The sequence below is a fragment of the Populus euphratica genome, unplaced genomic scaffold, assembly GCF_000495115.2.
Source record: "Populus euphratica unplaced genomic scaffold, PopEup_1.0 scaffold2.1, whole genome shotgun sequence".
In the NCBI taxonomy this organism is placed as follows: Eukaryota; Viridiplantae; Streptophyta; class Magnoliopsida; order Malpighiales; family Salicaceae; genus Populus; species Populus euphratica.
The window spans coordinates 4,853,560-4,869,355 of record NW_011499846.1 but is presented as its reverse complement, the minus strand read 5'-3'; the positions used below and the strand labels follow the sequence as shown (position 1 = coordinate 4,869,355).

At 32.5% G+C, this 15,796-nt stretch overlaps 2 protein-coding genes across 3 annotated transcripts; one reads left to right on the top strand and one right to left on the bottom strand.

Annotated features, from left to right (window-relative positions):
• Positions 1–6,243: 6,243 nt before the first annotated feature.
• Positions 6,244–7,686, top strand: LOC105134035 (LDL receptor wingless signaling/trafficking chaperone). Its single transcript, XM_011038273.1, has 3 exons — positions 6,244–6,632; positions 6,721–6,849; positions 7,106–7,686. Exons 1-3 carry the CDS (start codon positions 6,309–6,311, stop codon positions 7,289–7,291), a joined length of 639 nt encoding a protein of 212 aa, XP_011036575.1. The 5' UTR covers positions 6,244–6,308; the 3' UTR covers positions 7,292–7,686.
• A 214-nt stretch (positions 7,687–7,900) lies between these two features.
• LOC105134023 (ribosomal RNA small subunit methyltransferase G) lies at positions 7,901–10,962 on the bottom strand. Of its 2 annotated transcripts, none has more exons than XM_011038254.1 (9): positions 10,784–10,962; positions 10,555–10,635; positions 10,057–10,146; positions 9,730–9,896; positions 9,096–9,165; positions 8,822–8,901; positions 8,624–8,686; positions 8,412–8,488; positions 7,901–8,295 (listed from the first exon to the last, which is right to left on the bottom strand). In XM_011038254.1, exons 1-9 carry the CDS (start codon positions 10,859–10,861, stop codon positions 8,195–8,197), a joined length of 807 nt encoding a protein of 268 aa, XP_011036556.1. In that variant the 5' UTR covers positions 10,862–10,962; the 3' UTR covers positions 7,901–8,194. The 2 variants fall into 2 exon arrangements, with proteins under 2 accessions (XP_011036556.1, XP_011036565.1); XM_011038263.1 differs by having other exon boundaries at positions 10,555–10,640; positions 10,784–10,875.
• Positions 10,963–15,796: the final 4,834 nt, after the last annotated feature.

Here is a 15,796-nt window from a genome sequence, read left to right as displayed (position 1 = left end):
TTAAAATAATTTTTAACAAATACTAGATGATTTCCATTTCTTTAAATCACCGTAAACAATGTCATCAAAACAGTGAATATTCCCCAGGTGGATATTTTGGATTTAAATAGCTTGTGATGTAAACTGTTTTTTTAATAATTTTTAATTTTATGAATATAATTTTTAATTTTAACATCAAGAGAAAAATAAAAAACATGACATAGAGGAAGCCAATAATTGCCGCCGCGATTAATAGAAGAAAAATCCACGAAATATATAAAATGCAAATATTTATTGATGAATAATAATAATAAAAAAAATCTATAAGAAGCATGCATATCTCTAAATGCATGAAATGCACGGACTTATCCAATAATATTCGCATAGAGTTGAAAATAATTATTCCACGTGGCGGGCTTGACTCTCGAGTTAAATTCATTAAAAATGTGGAACTGCGAACCTCTGGGGCCTGGTCGATGCACTGCATGTGGCCAGGCGGCACGACTGGTTAAAGATGGCCACCTTTCGTTCTTACATGAGCTAAACAGGAAGCAGAAACGTGAGTGGATTATCAAACTAGCTGCGCCCCTTCCGAAACATACATTTTCCTTTTTCAATAACAAAAACATGAATATAATACGAAGAATTAAATTGACCGGACATAGTGATTTAATATGTGATATTTAAATTAATAACAGCAACACAATTTAGTAAGTAAAATTTAAATTAATTCTGAGAGATATATCTAAATTAATCAAATTCTAGATTTACTCATTATAAATCATTAGTTTGAGTTTTCATTAAAAATTTATATAATTATTAATTTTAAAATTTATAAAATTAGTTAAAAAATATATAAATTAGTTAAATACCTAAATTAAAAATAAAAATGGTTGCGTCGGTGAGCCTGTATGGAAAAACATTTGAATGTGATATAAATGAGCATAATGAGAACTTTTCCATGTGTCCCCTGCAAACATAATATGAGAGGTGCTCGTGCCCTTGCCTTTTCAGCTACAGCGAAGCACCGATCCAGAGGTCCGTTCATGGCTTTTCAGCAAACAAAGGAAACCATTGGCGATACTTTTACAGAGTGCTCAGTTACTTTAATATTTTTTACATTAGATGGACACATGTGAGTGTTGATAGGAAATAAGCCTTCGTCTGTAGTGGTCTAGTAGGTCCTACCGGAAGGAAACGTTGTCAATTCCTGCTCAATGGTGGTGGGTGGGCCTTCGGCATTTAGCGGGGGGGAGTCCTCAATCTGTTTTTGGCCACGACCAAACACATTCGCCGGTCGGAAAGGGCAGCAAAATTATTTTTAATAATCAGATTCTTATTCGTAAATAAGCCAAACAAGAGCAAAGCCATCAAAAAAATCCAAGTTGAACCTCGTAATGGTTGCAGTGATGTGAAACTATGCTAGTAAATAATTTTGATTTTTTTATTTATTTTTTAATATTTTAAATTATTTTGATATGATGATATTAAAAATAAATTTTAAAAAATAAAAAATAAAAAAATATTTTATATAAATTTTTAAATAAAAATTATTTTAAAATATAATATCTACCTCTTCAAGCGAGCGAGTGTTTTTGATATTGTAAATACTTTTTTATAATTGTAATTTAAAAAATTATTTTATAAAAAGTAATTTTAGTCAACTTGTAAATACTTTTTTATAATTGAAATTTAAAAAATTATTTTATAAAAAGTAATTTTAGTCAAAATTAGTTTGATATTTATATATTATTGGTTAAAACTGTGATTGAATAAGAAATATTTTAATGTGTGATAAAAAATATTCTTCAAATTAAGATTATAAAATAATATATATATATATATGTTGATGATTTTTAATTTAAATATTATATATTTAACTATTACTATTACATTATTAAATAAATAATATTTTCATATTAAATATGTTTTATTGTTCCATAAACTATCTAAAATTACATTATTTATAAAATTTATACAATAAGGACTACAATTTTGATAGTTTTTTGAGCTTGCAATAAAATCAGGTAAAATATTATTAAGAACAAAATTAAAATTTTGATCAAATTATACAAATGTTATATCATTATATGATTTTTTTAATTTATATGTTGTCATTAAATAATATTAAATATTAATTTTTTAAATAAAATATAATTAAAAAATTAATTTTTTATTAGATCTGACATGGTCAAATATATTTAAGTTTTGGCTGAATTCGGTCAAGTGAAATAATAAAAAATAAAATTTAAACTAGATTGATCCGACCAAATCAATAAATATATTATCCATTATTCATAACACTAGACTTTCTACCCTGTATCCCCACAGCGGAGAGTGAATTAATTCACTCTCCACTGGGTGGAAGAGAGAATATGCACAGCCGGTGAGAGAGAAGAACACGGGCACGAAGCAATTGTAAATTGCCTTTCACAAACTGAGGATCGATCTCAATTTTCGAGTGGGATCCACATTGAAATAGGTGTGATTGGTATAAATCAAATACTTTAAATTAGTATTCGCTTTCCATCGTTGTTGCAGCCGGAGTGGCAGACGGGGACTCATACGCAGCCACTGCGTACCAAAACAAAACACTGTTCCTGGGCAACACATCTCCCCTCGAGGTGGTTTCAGCTCTTTTTTTTTTTTTTGTTAGTGACAACGTAAAATTTCAATCTACTTACTGGTAATTTCATTATAACATAATAAAAAAATGTAAGATCGTACTAAGATTCGCTCCACTAGAAGCAATGGCCATGATCCAGGGGACACGTGGAAAAGTTAAGTAGGAAATGCACGGGTCATTCTCAGGCTTTTCTTATTATTTTCTTCTAGTTTTTCTAATATATCCGTGACAGAGTAGACTTGTCCTATCCATAGACGAATCAACAGTTTAGATTCATCTTGCATGTTTTATGTTATCAAGGATTCCAATCCAAATTACAAGCAGATGCATTGTGTATAAGGACAGATGAATCCCAGGAGTTGATTCGTCCAAGATAGAGCTGCTGAAAACAATCTTATTAGTTTTTTTTTTTTTTTCCATTGAGGCATTGATCAAAATACTACCAGGGCTTTGCACACGACATATGTATATAGATCGATATCTACCATTTCCCAAATGATGTGAAATGAAGAAGACGTTTGTGCATGTACCTAGTGATCATCATGTTCCGAAGCTGCGGCTGATACTCTTGCTCTCCAGTCTCAGGTCTTGCTTTAGAATCTGGCAATGGTATCTGTAAGAGCAAAATGCTGAGCATAAAACTGCTAGAACACTGTGACAAGTCAACGGAACGAAAGAATATGGTGGGGCAGCTCTTAATGGAGTTCTTTGAGATTTGAACGTGAAGAGAAAATAATGTTTGGAAGTGCATGCTCGCCAGATCTGCAGCACATATATTTTTAATTATGCACCGTATGACCCAATAATGCAAATAGGTCTGATAGAATGGATTCAAACATGAAACCTTGAGGTGACATTTTGACCAGTTTTCAATTATATGTATAAACCTAAGATATGGATGTGTTCAGCATGTAACCGGCGAAGTGCATTGTTAGTGCTGAAGCTACAGTAAAATAAATGGGAGCCAATATGAAATGAAAATAAGATCAGGATGGATATAGAATTAATCTACAAAAGATGGGATCATAAATAGAATAAGCAAATTTTCAGAGGGGCCTAATTGAAAGAACCTTAACTATATAAGGTTGAAAATGAACTTTTAAATAATCAGGAGAGCTTCAGCCCCTCCACGCAAGTTTAGAGGCTATTTCATAGTGTTGTAATGATTGATATCAGTATATTAAAATAATTTAAAAATATAAAAATATAATTTTAAACAAAAAAGATTAATTTTTCATCAAATTCTGTTTGTAACGCAATTCGAAATGGCGCTGTAGTGACAACCCTGAATGCTACCCTTGCATATCCTGCACCAAGTCATTGTCTCTCTCAACAAATTAATGAGTTTCCTTCCATAGATCCTCAGCCTTTGGTTAGCTTATAGAATGATAGCTGAAGGTGACTGCTTAATGCGGCACTGCTAAAGATCCCACGAGTTTATACTTCTCTGCTACTGGTCTCCTTTTTCTCTCCATACCCTTCCCAACCCTTGACACTTTCCGAGTTGATCCAGCAGTGATAAGCAGGATATGTATGTCAGTCGAGATCCACAGTCCTCTCATTCCCTTTCTTTTCTGTGCTTTTATTTCAGCAAACTACACCTCCTAATTATAATGCAGCCATTTTGGCGCCATCGTGTAATTCTAGCCATGAATCGCAGGACCATTTTTAAACTGCCAAGTAGCTACTGCTCGTTACACGTGGATATCGGATGATAAGCAGGCTAGTAGCTATCTGACCATGACCGAAGCAATGAAATTAAGCTTTGGAAATTTTAATTCTGGAGGAAGATGCTCTGCCTGTCGCTTTGCCTTCCTCGACAGGGAAAAAGCTCCAGATTGGAATTTACCAAATCCAACATACAAGCCGATGCCAGACCAAGTCAATATGCTTTAACTCTATTTAGTCCTGCTGTGTATAGAAATGTTCCACAAAGAGTATGGCAGGCCTAGAAACACTTGCTATGTTTTGTTAATGCAGGCATGCAGCTGCTCCTCGTCATGTGGCTCAACGGGGAGGTTTATTTGAGCCCCCATCACAATTTTCCCTTCTTATTTTCACCTAGTAATAATCTGTCCCTTCGGCTTGGCAGAGGCGATGGGCTAATTCCAGGGCCTTTCTCTTTGTTGTTTTTAACAAAAAAAGCAAGAGAATCCATTAACTCCAAACACCTTCTCCAGGTATTCATATCAAACGAACCCTGGCTGTGTGTGAAGAAGATTGAAAGAGATTGATCAGTGAAAGGATAAGAGGATTTGAAAGCTGTGACAGCTTGCTCATGTAGAAATAGGCTGGAATTGCATCAACACTGAAATTAAGAAAAAGTTCACCGTCAATTATAAAAAAGATTTTTGACATTTTGCAGATATGGTTCCTTATGTACAGCTCTAGTGATATTTAGAGAGAGTTCTCGACAAATGCAGCCCACATTACTCTTCAATCCTTATGGATGATGCATGGCATAAGATCGAATAGTTGGGTTTTTGTATTGATAATCTTCAAAATCTTCTGCATTGGGACCTAACCTGTGAGATGAAGGTTTTATTCGTTGAGACAGTTGCAAAAACTTATTTGGATCATCGTTTATTTTCAACCTAACGAAAAATTATGATCACATTTAATTAAAAGTTACTCTTTAGAATCAAATTGAACTGAATTTTCTAATTCATGTCTTCCACAACTAGTTTTGACCAAATTTTTCTAAGATCCATGAATATAGTTTTTTGGTAGTTGAATAATGGGTTTAATGAATCTTCATGCTATTAAATTTATTCTTTATTATTTATAATTAAGGGAGGTGATGGCTTAATGTAAGAATTATAACACTAATAAAACATTTTTTTTATATAGATTCAAAAATTCTCAAATCCTTAAATCAGATAAAAAAGTATAATAAATATACAAAATAATATTAAATTCTAAAAACAAGATTGTTTATTCTTATTTTAAAAATTCTTATATATTGAAAAATATAAATTAAATATGATTCAGGCTAAATAACTTGATTGAGATAAAAAAAAAAAAAAAAAAAAAAACACAAGACACTTAGACGGTGATCCAAGTCACGGGATCATGCTAAGGAGCTACTAGGCATAGCACTGGCTTAAAACCTTTTTTTAAAAAAATCTCCCTCAAGCTGCCGTTAAAACAGCTTTGCCCAACAAAGAATTATTAAAAAAATATTGATAACTATTGATCAATCAAAATGCAATTTTAAATTAAAATTATTTTCATCATAAACATTTGTTTATGACATGATTTGGGAGTTATTGAAGTAAAATTAAAAGTTTGTCTGTAATTAATTGAAATCGACGAGCTAGCGCTGATAAGAATGTGACTGCAATTTTTGGTTTGGGAAGATATTAATTTTTGTTTGAATTAATTGAAATCGACGAGCTAGCGCTGAGAAGAATATGACTGCAATTTTTGGTTTTGGAAGATATTTCTACACAATTAATAAGGATTATTAAAATGAAACAATTAATTACATCCTCTTATGGAAGTTCTTTCGAGTAGAATTAAACTCCAATTACGCACAAACTCAATTGATAAGCAAAACTGATTAGCACCTAAACCCGTATAAAATGATGCACACTAACCGTGCCCAAATCCAACGCACCTCGCTGTGCGCACGTTGACAGGTACCCCACATTTTCAAAACCCATAAATAAACAAAAACCCCAATTTTCCCGATATCACAAAAATGCCAAAGCCCGGCATCCTGCTTCTCCTAATTCTATTTCTACCCCTAATCTTCTCCCCAGATTACGATTTCATCCGCGTGGCCAATGCTGGGAAGCGAAGCATCCACATAACGGACGATCTTGAAGACGTTATCGACGATGAGGAAGACGAGGCATGGAAAAATTGGGGAAAGACCCCAAAACGGTCTGAAGACGAGTTCGATCCACCACCGTCTGATTTGAACAAAATGAATGTGCAGGAGATCCAGGAGATGATGATGAAGCGAAACTTCGGGCCAGTTTTTGGTTTTGTTAAGCTCCGATTAGGCGTACGCCGGACTCCGGTAATTTGATTTAAGTTTTCATTTTCTGTGAATTGGGGCTTTTGGATTGTTAGTTAAGGATTGAGTTTTTATGGTCTTGCTTTTTCAGGACGTGGTTGCTGAGATTGCTATGAAATGGACAAAGATTATGAAAACGGGAGGAATTCGAGTGCAGTTTTCAGGGGTTGATTTGAGTACAATTATGTTTAACATGGATCAAGGCAGAGACACGATGGAGGTAAGCGTTGGAGTTCATTGGCTCCTGAGTTGTTTTGATCACGCCCAATTGAAGTGATTGTACATTGGTACTTTTGACTCTTGACTAGCCAAATCCACTCGTCGGTGTGATAGCCATTTTGCTTAACGAGTCTTTTAAATGATCGCATTTTATTGAAGATTACTGGTTTAGTATTTTTAGTTTTAAGTAAATGCATTGTTGATCTTGAATATCGTGTTCTCCTTTTACCTCAATTTCGCATTCTTTTGTTGCCCAGTTGAAGGAGTTCATTTTGAATGAACCGGAGGCTTATGAAATCAAGATTGGGGATCAAGTTTTTCGTAGACATGGAGATCCTCCTTTAGAAGCAGTCATTGAGAAGCTTCAGCGCGAGAAGGACAAAGCAGATGATACTCCTGCAGCTGCTACAAAGCATGATGGGCATCAGAAAGAAGAATTGTAGCCAAGTGGGAATCCTCCTTTTCACATGTAATTAGTCAATGGATTAATCACATCATCATTTCACTCAAGTTTAATTTCTGGGTCTGTAGTTGTAACTCGTCCCCACCCACCATCCTTCCTTTTTGTTCCTCTTCTTTTTACATGCTGCTGCTTGCTATCATCTAGAATCTGGATCCGTTGTTACACCAATAACATATAGAAGTCTCATTTCGCCAGCAACTTTAGCATACAAACAATTTGTGATCCTGTGTTTTCGTGCAATAACTGGTACGTGTATGATGTGTGATTGAGATCGGATTTTGCAGAATTTACTGATTCATCTGGGTCATATTTATTTTGAATATCTTTTATTTTAATTAATTGATATACAAGCTCAGCCAGTGCAAGATTTGATTTTGTACCCTGGGTATCGTATGCTGCCTGTCAGAGTTGGTTCTCTTCCCAAGTCTTAAGCAATATTGTGGCTGGTATTCGAATTTCTCTTCCACTTTTTTCTTTTCTTTGTTCTTTTTTCGTCAAGTAGGGCAATATGATGTTCCCTTTCCTGGATGATGAAATTAGAAAAGAAATACAGCCTGTGTTTTCTATTCAGTGTTGTTTGGAAGTGGTAGAATCTGTGAAGTACAGTGGATAATATTTTGTTTGGTCAACCCAGACAAGTTACATGGAATGGAAGCGTTCAATTCCTTAATTTCTACCATTTTAAAAGTGGCAACTCGATCATCGAAAACTACTCAGTTATGACCTGAATAATTGAATAAAGGCTTACAAATCACAAGAAGTTTGATCGTGCTTTATTCATGAAGATCAAACTGGTATGGAATGAGAGATTTCCTGGTTTTGTCGCGGTAATCAAACTCAAGCATGACAAAAACAAGTCTTACTGATTTGGCTATGTCCATGATTACTTGAGCTTTTTACTGAAGTCAGTGAGCTGAAGAAGGGTAATCCTGGGAATGCTAGCTGCTTCCCCTCTCTCTTTATGAGTGTTGTATCCCCAATCCCCTGTACAAGTTGATCAGCATTATTGCCAAACGAATATTAATTTTACTGTAACAGTGTTGCATCAAAAACAAAAGGAGAGGCGGCAAAGAACAGGAAAAGCTGAGGGAGATGATTACCTAAGTACAAGTTCCACCCATCTAATTCAGGATCTTTAATTACATTCTTCAGGGTTGCAAGTCGATCTTCCACAAAGCTGTCCGTGATTTAGAAAAAATCAAATCCAATTCAAATTAACTGGAGAAGAAAGTTAACGGGAGACCACAAGGTCTGCAGAGGTTTATAGATGTGGCGACCGGATGAAAAATCAGTAAAGAAAAATGGATCTTACTGTAGTTTCAGCCCCTGGTGCTCCGGTTTCCTTTGAAGTTGCTTCAGCACTTCCACCTTGGGACTGAAAGCAGCAATTGAAATTAACGGTGGGACAAGGAAAAAAAAAACTCATTATGGAAAGCAAACCGTGCAAAAGAATCAAGGAAACTATCAATGGTTTTGCTTTCCCCACAACACTCAATTAATATGTACTAACCCAGTTCCGAGACCATATATTCTTTCTGGTGGGATTTTCAGTCCCGCGAGCTCTTGTAGCAAAGCATCTGCAAACCGGCTCTGAATTGAAAAGCATGAAAAAAAGAGGGCACAAGTTTGAATATCAGCAAAAGAAATAAAAAACACTCAAGTCCTCTCCAAATTTCATCTCCTTTGATTTTCACTTCAAAACCTGATGAGGATTGAATTATAATGCCCTTAATCCAATATCACAATCATTTGCGAACCAAAGATAAAAGAATAAAAGGCCACACCTGTTTTGTGGTGACTATATATATACTTGAGCTTGCAAATTTCAAAGCATCAGGAACACCGGGATAGAATCTGCAAGGGAGGATCAATAATCAGGTCCGAAGGCTTGTTCAGCAAAATCAAATTTTATGCAGCGCAGCTGCTCTTTTTTTTTTAAAAAAATAATAATTTGATAGACCTGCCTGGAGGAGCTCATTGAGATTCAAAGATAACGGCGATTAATCATTTTTCAGCGCAAAATGTAGTTGCAGAATTATGTAGAAATGGTCAGCCCAATTGTTATAGGCAGTGAGTGAAGAAGGAGGCAGATAATTGAACAAATACGCATCCCAAACTTCCAAGGATGGCAAGTACGTTTATTCTCTAGAGATGTCCTCATTCTTTAGGAATATCCTCTGAATATAAATTTCAAATTCGCAATTCATTTCTGCAAAACCAGCTTTGAGCTCTTACAATTTAAGGTGCATAATGCATGGTAACCCTAAATGAATCTGATATGCAGATGGATCTGATTTGGTTAAGTTATTGACAAGAAGTAATCAACTTTTAACCATAACTTTGGGCTTACTTCCTTATCATAATTTATACTGAAGTTTTACATATTGGGGCACATCTCTAAAAACACAGTTGAAATACCTGTTCGCTCCAATCCATGTTGCCAAGTCATTATCCATCCATTCATCCCTGACCTTTCCAAAGAGTTCTATCAGAGCATCTCTATTCTCAGCCCATTCTTCCATAATGACAGGCTTTATCTTTGACCAGTTCTCCAATATCCCATCAACCGTGAGTCCCTCTGAGACCTTGCAAGTTGAACCACAGTTATCAGATCCAGACCAGTATTTGAAAGTGAACAGAATAATTTCGTAATTCTTGAGGATAATAAACGTGACATAAAATGTTCTTAGTTTTTTCATATAATAGAGATAGCTTTAAGTCAGGGTTGTGGCGCTGTATGCCCACCGAGGATTTCCGAATAGAAGGGATTCTCATCTCCAGCAGCAGCCTTACAAGCAACAGATTTTCATATCCAGTTTCCACCACTGGTCGCACCTGCCACAGTACAAGTCAGTAATTAGCCTCAAACATATACCATTCCCTTCGTTTTTCTTTTCATAGAAAAAGAAAACGACAACAGTTATCAAGAAGAAGAAGAAGTGCGTTGGCATTTATATACGGCATCAATCCGAGGACTTTCCACATCAATTCAGAACTCTAGTTTTACAGATAAATCCAACCGATGTCTCCAAATGGAACCATAACAAGTCACCAATATTTCAATTGTAAGACCACAACAGCAAATTCACAATGTTGAAATCATGGATTCAAATTTTAAATTTTGCAGAATAAACATGATGAAATAGATATGAACCAATTATAACAGGTACATCCTTTCAAAGGGTGCAAGAAATTTAATATACTTAATCGTTATCTAGCAAAGACACAAAAGGACGGACTTACAATGTGCATCTGATCAACAATCCAGTCCTGCAAAGTTGAATCCACCGTATCGAATAAAGCAGGCCATCTCACTTTAGCAGCCTATTCTATCACCAAAACAACCAGTAAATAAACAGCATCATCATCCTATTACTCGCTATTTGAACAAAATTGACTTGAATTAGTGCTTCCAAATGATGTATTCCATTTCATGGCAACTAAAAAGGAGGGGACAGAGAGAGAAGAGAACCTTGACAGCGGAGAGAGAGCTTTCACCGCAGCTATCACATAGAACTCCGTCGAAATCCAAGGCATATAGATCTCCCATTTCATCTAAAGATAATATCCTCTTTGCGTCAATCTTCGCTTCCTGCCACTCGACCTTATATATATCTTATATATTGCTACTACTGTCTTGACCTTGCTTGAGTTTTGTTTTGACTCTTAAATGTTTATAATTGTGTAAAAAATTGTTTTTTAAATTGTTATTTATTTAAAAATATATTAAAATAATATTTTTTATTTTTTATATAAAATTATAAAAAAATAAAAATTTTCAAAAGCATTTTCTAAACACAAAAAATACAGGGTAGTGAATAATTTTTTTAAAGTGTTTTTTTATTTAAAAATGTATTTAAATATTTTTTTATTTTTTATTTTTTAAATTAAAAAACTAATTAAAACAAAAACAAAAACAAAATAAACACAGTCTACTTTCGTCTCGTATTTATTGAATCCTGTCCGCTCCCTCCTCGTCGTCATCACCTTATCAACCGCCCCCTCACTTTATTTTCTACCCAATCAAAATATTGCCTGTTTGGTTACATCTCTTTTCCCTGATTGGTTGTTTGGGCTCCTATAGCCCAACTCGTAACAGCCCAGTCAGGCTTATCTTCCATAACCTTTTTTTTTGTAAGAATTAATTAAGAAAAAGCGCAAACTACTTCAATTTTGAAAGATAAATTTTCAATTAATTTTCGTGATAATTTTTGAAAATTAATAGGCTCGATTTTATAATGCATATTTCAAGAAAATAATTAATATTTAGTTTCACTTCTTATAGTACTCTCTTATACATTTTAAGAATTATCATTTATGTGATTTTCTTTTCTTTTCAACTTGCTTGAAAGCATTTCCGTGGTAATTTTGTATTTCTCTGATATTTTTAACTTGTAAAATGTTTTATGATTTTAATACTTTTTTTCTTGTGTTATTCCATGATTACAAATTTGATAAAGTACATTCAGATAAAATTATGGATATAAAAGTGAAAATATAATTATTAATGCATGTCAATCTTGAATTCAATTTTTTTTAATAATTAGTATATATTATTTTTAATATTTTTGTTAATATTCATATTAAGGAGAATAATATTACATGATAAACACTTATAACATGTTAAACAAAGATTTTTTTTAAAAAAAAAACATTATGCTAAAAAGACAACAACAAAAATGTATAAGTTAAAAAAAAGATCACTTGTTGAAACTTTCTGTGAGGATTTTCTTCTTAACAAGCAAGATGAATAAAAAAATCAAATATTTTGTTCTTTTAGATATAAAAAAAAATCTAAAGAGGAAAGGGAATTCAATGTGGCTATAAACTCATCATTTTGTTGTTCGTTGTAATAATAAAATGGTGTTTATAGCCTTTTAAAAATAATTGTTTGCGTTTGAATTAGAAATATTTTTGTCTTTTTGTATAATAGATTAATTATTATAATTTTTTTTGGTGTGTTTTTATCCTTTCCATATTTTCTTGAAACATTAAAATAGCCATAATATCCTAGGATAAAAAAACTAACATTGTTAGACAAGAACATGTAAGTCTTTTCCTTTATTTATGTACAATCAAGTTCGGCATATGCCTTTAAGGTCAAAAAATTTAATCCATTTAATCCATTTAATCATGGGTGTTAAGGTCTTTTTATCTCTATTTTAGTAATTATTACTTAATTAAAGATAATATCATTATTTCACATTTAACTAATATTATTTTAACTAGGAGAACTGATGGCACATGCTTGCACATATAATGCCCCTTGATGATGAAAAATATGTTTATGTTGTTTCATTTGATTATTCATTATGTTTTTTTTAGTGATATATATTAATTTATAATAATCGGTTTATTATTGGTGAATTTTTTTATTTTTTTCATTTCTCTGTTCTATCCTAAAAAATAAATTTTGATATTTGTTGTTATTGGTGTTTTAGATCCTATTTTTTTTATCTTTTTTTATATAGTTTTATTTATTTTAAATTTAATCATTCAATTTTAATTTATCATGCATGATTTTTTTAATTTAACCAATTTTTTTCTTGATTTTTTATTAAATTTTTTATGATTCTTTATTTTATCTTAAAAATCAAGTTTATATTTTTTTTTTATTAATAATAACTATAAAATTTTTTTTCAAAAGTAACCTGCACACATCATCCAAGCACATTCTATTTTAAAATCATAACTCGATTTTTTATTTCAAACCCAGAACAAATCCATCTTACAATTAAATTCGCATGTTCATATATAGTTCTGAAAATTAACAACATATAAATTAAAACCTCATTTAAAGAATGATGCTCATTCATTATTCTAATTGTCCACACGAGGCTTATAACAAATTCAAAATTAATAAAATTTATTGCCATCCCGAGATCATAATCACATTTTCATAACCAAACAATCATTAAAACTTTGCAGTCTTGTCAATAATACCTCCCATAGTTTTTACAATTTCAATTTCAAACCTCGACCTCTTCAATTTATAATACTCATTGTATCATGTTCGCTTCTTTGATATGAACAACAAAAACAAGTTTCACTTAAATCATAAACACATGCTAATCAAACATTTTCATCTAATTTACAAACTAAAATTTTCACTGACATCTCAAATACTCAATTTACTCAATCTGTGGCAATTCAATATCGCTGATCACATTCACAAATCACAATTCAAACAATTATATCAACCAAAAGAAAACATTAACAATTAAGCAAAAATTTCCAATTAAAAAACAAACTAAACATGAAAAATAGGGTTAACATGTGAGGGTTGAGGACATTAAAAATCAACTTCCATTTGAGGAGTTGAAGGTCGCTGGAGCTATTGGAATCTGACAAAAATAATGACGTCGTGTCTATCTCATGCACAAGAGAAGAACCACCACTGTTAGCGAATCACTGCACTCATTATTGAGGTTTAAAAGGAGCATGGATGGTCATGCATGGTATACTCCTTATCTTCCTCCCCACTCTGACGGACGGTAGTGTTTACCATTGTTGGAGATGGGAAATCGACGCTATCAAAATTCAATTATTCTTTTCCTCCCTCTCCTTCTTTCTCTCAACCGTGAGTTGTTGCTGCTATCGTCAACCATGGAGGAAGTCGGGGGTTTGGGGTGGTGGTCGGTCGAAGATTTGGTGTTTGACGAGAGAGTGGCTAAGGTTTTAGTGTTTTGGTGTTCGAAGATGAAGATGATGAGTGATGAATGCGAGAGAGAATGAGTTTTTCTTTTTGTATTTTTGTTTATTTGAAAGCGTGGGGATTTTTTGGTTCTGTGTTTTAGTTTCAATGATTTTTGTAACTTGACGGAGTCACACTAAACGCGTGAGACTTTTTCTGCGTGGGATTCTTCTTTCCCCGTGGCCCCGTGCGGGTGTCTTGCCTGAAAAGATTACTTTCACGGTTTCACCCCTAATTTCTACACCCATTGATTATTTTCTCGTTCCACCACCTTCTACAAGCCTCGAATCATTTTTCTAAAAATTCCTTTTTTTATAAACAACATTGTGTTCCTATTTCTTCTATTTTTTAAAAAAAAAATCATGAAATTTTTTATTGATCCCTAACACGTGAAGTGGTCAGAAATTACAAAACAACCAAAACTTAGTCAAATTACATGAAAATTTTATTTTTTGTATTTTTGATTTTGTGAAATAACTGTTTTTTTAACTATTTTTGAACGAGCATTGTCCTTTCAGTAAAATATAAGCAAAGACTATCGAGTTCAATTGAAGCGTGCGATGATAATTACTGGTAGATGAATGACGAACAGATTGGGCAATTAATATAGAAATTAAAAAGAAATTGTGAATTAACACAGCAATAAAAACTTTTAATGAAATAATATATTTTTAAATATATGGTTCACAATAAGATATTTAAATGATATTATAATTAAAAAACACGACATATTATTTACATCAAGTTTCTAGCTGTAACATCAATTAAATTCCAGTGCATCTGTTGTGAATTCGGAACTAATTTAAGTCGAACCCATTTTCCTCCCACAGGAAACTGGACTTGGAGCTACTTTGGCTTGCTTGTCTATTTTGCTATGTATGTTTGGTTTGGAGGTGTAGATAAAGATTACTTTCACGGTTTCATATTTTGCTATGTATGTTTGGTTTGGAGGTGTAGATAATTTTTTAAAAAATATAAATTACACCTTATAAAAATAAAAATATATATTTTTATATAAATCTAAAAAAATACAGCTATACCTCCGACCCAAACCCCCCGAGCAAAGAATCAAAGGGGTGGGTTGAAGTAGCTGATTCCATGTCACAATTTTTGGAAATATTCCCCAGATCTGAAAATGGATCGGCGTAGGATTATGCAAAGATGTTTCAACCAAGCCTTGTGATTAATATGGCACCCCAACAAAGGTTGGACGCGTGTTTGAATCAAGAATATTTGTCAATCAGAAAAACAACCTAAGAAAAGCAATACAAGAGAGAGACAAGACCAACGTTTCAATTGCGGTGAAGAAAATAAGATGAAGAATTAAATATGGTGTTGTTTGGTTACTCTAAAAAGTTTTATTTTATGTTATTTTAGATTAATATATGTTAATTCTTTCAGTGTGTTATTTAATTATAATTTTAAAATTATAATGATAATAATTTTTATTCTTTCATTAACTCAAATTAATAATGAATTTTATTCATAATTCAAGTTTTATCTTGGATCTACTTTTAAATCAGATTTTAAAATTATAATAATTATTATTTTTATTATTATATAGATTTAGGTCAATCCAACTTATGATATGGATCTTGATTAATGACATGAGTTTTGTCATGTATCAATCCTTGAGTTATGATAATAATAGTTTTTATCATACTTGGATAATTTTGAAATTAAAAACTTTCTATAAAATTATTTTAAAAATAAAAAATAAAATATATTATCTCTAGAAATTTGTTTCTTGGTATCTTTGATTTTTTAAGTATAAAAATTCACTCTAAAATT

Bases quoted from the DNA above. Each gene is read 5' to 3' on its own strand.
- LOC105134035 (XM_011038273.1), top strand. From the start codon at position 6,309: ATGCCAAAGCCCGGCATCCTGCTTCTCCTAATTCTATTTCTACCCCTA. The intron at 6,633-6,720 runs GTAATTTGATTT...TTGCTTTTTCAG, and splicing joins TAGGCGTACGCCGGACTCCG to GACGTGGTTGCTGAGATTGC. The intron at 6,850-7,105 runs GTAAGCGTTGGA...TTTGTTGCCCAG, and splicing joins AAGGCAGAGACACGATGGAG to TTGAAGGAGTTCATTTTGAA.
- LOC105134023 (XM_011038254.1), bottom strand. From the start codon at position 10,861: ATGGGAGATCTATATGCCTTGGATTTCGACGGAGTTCTATGTGATAGC. The intron at 10,147-10,554 runs GTAAGTCCGTCC...GTACTGTGGCAG, and splicing joins TTGTTGATCAGATGCACATT to GTGCGACCAGTGGTGGAAAC. The intron at 8,489-8,623 runs GTAAGATCCATT...AATCACGGACAG, and splicing joins CACCAGGGGCTGAAACTACA to CTTTGTGGAAGATCGACTTG.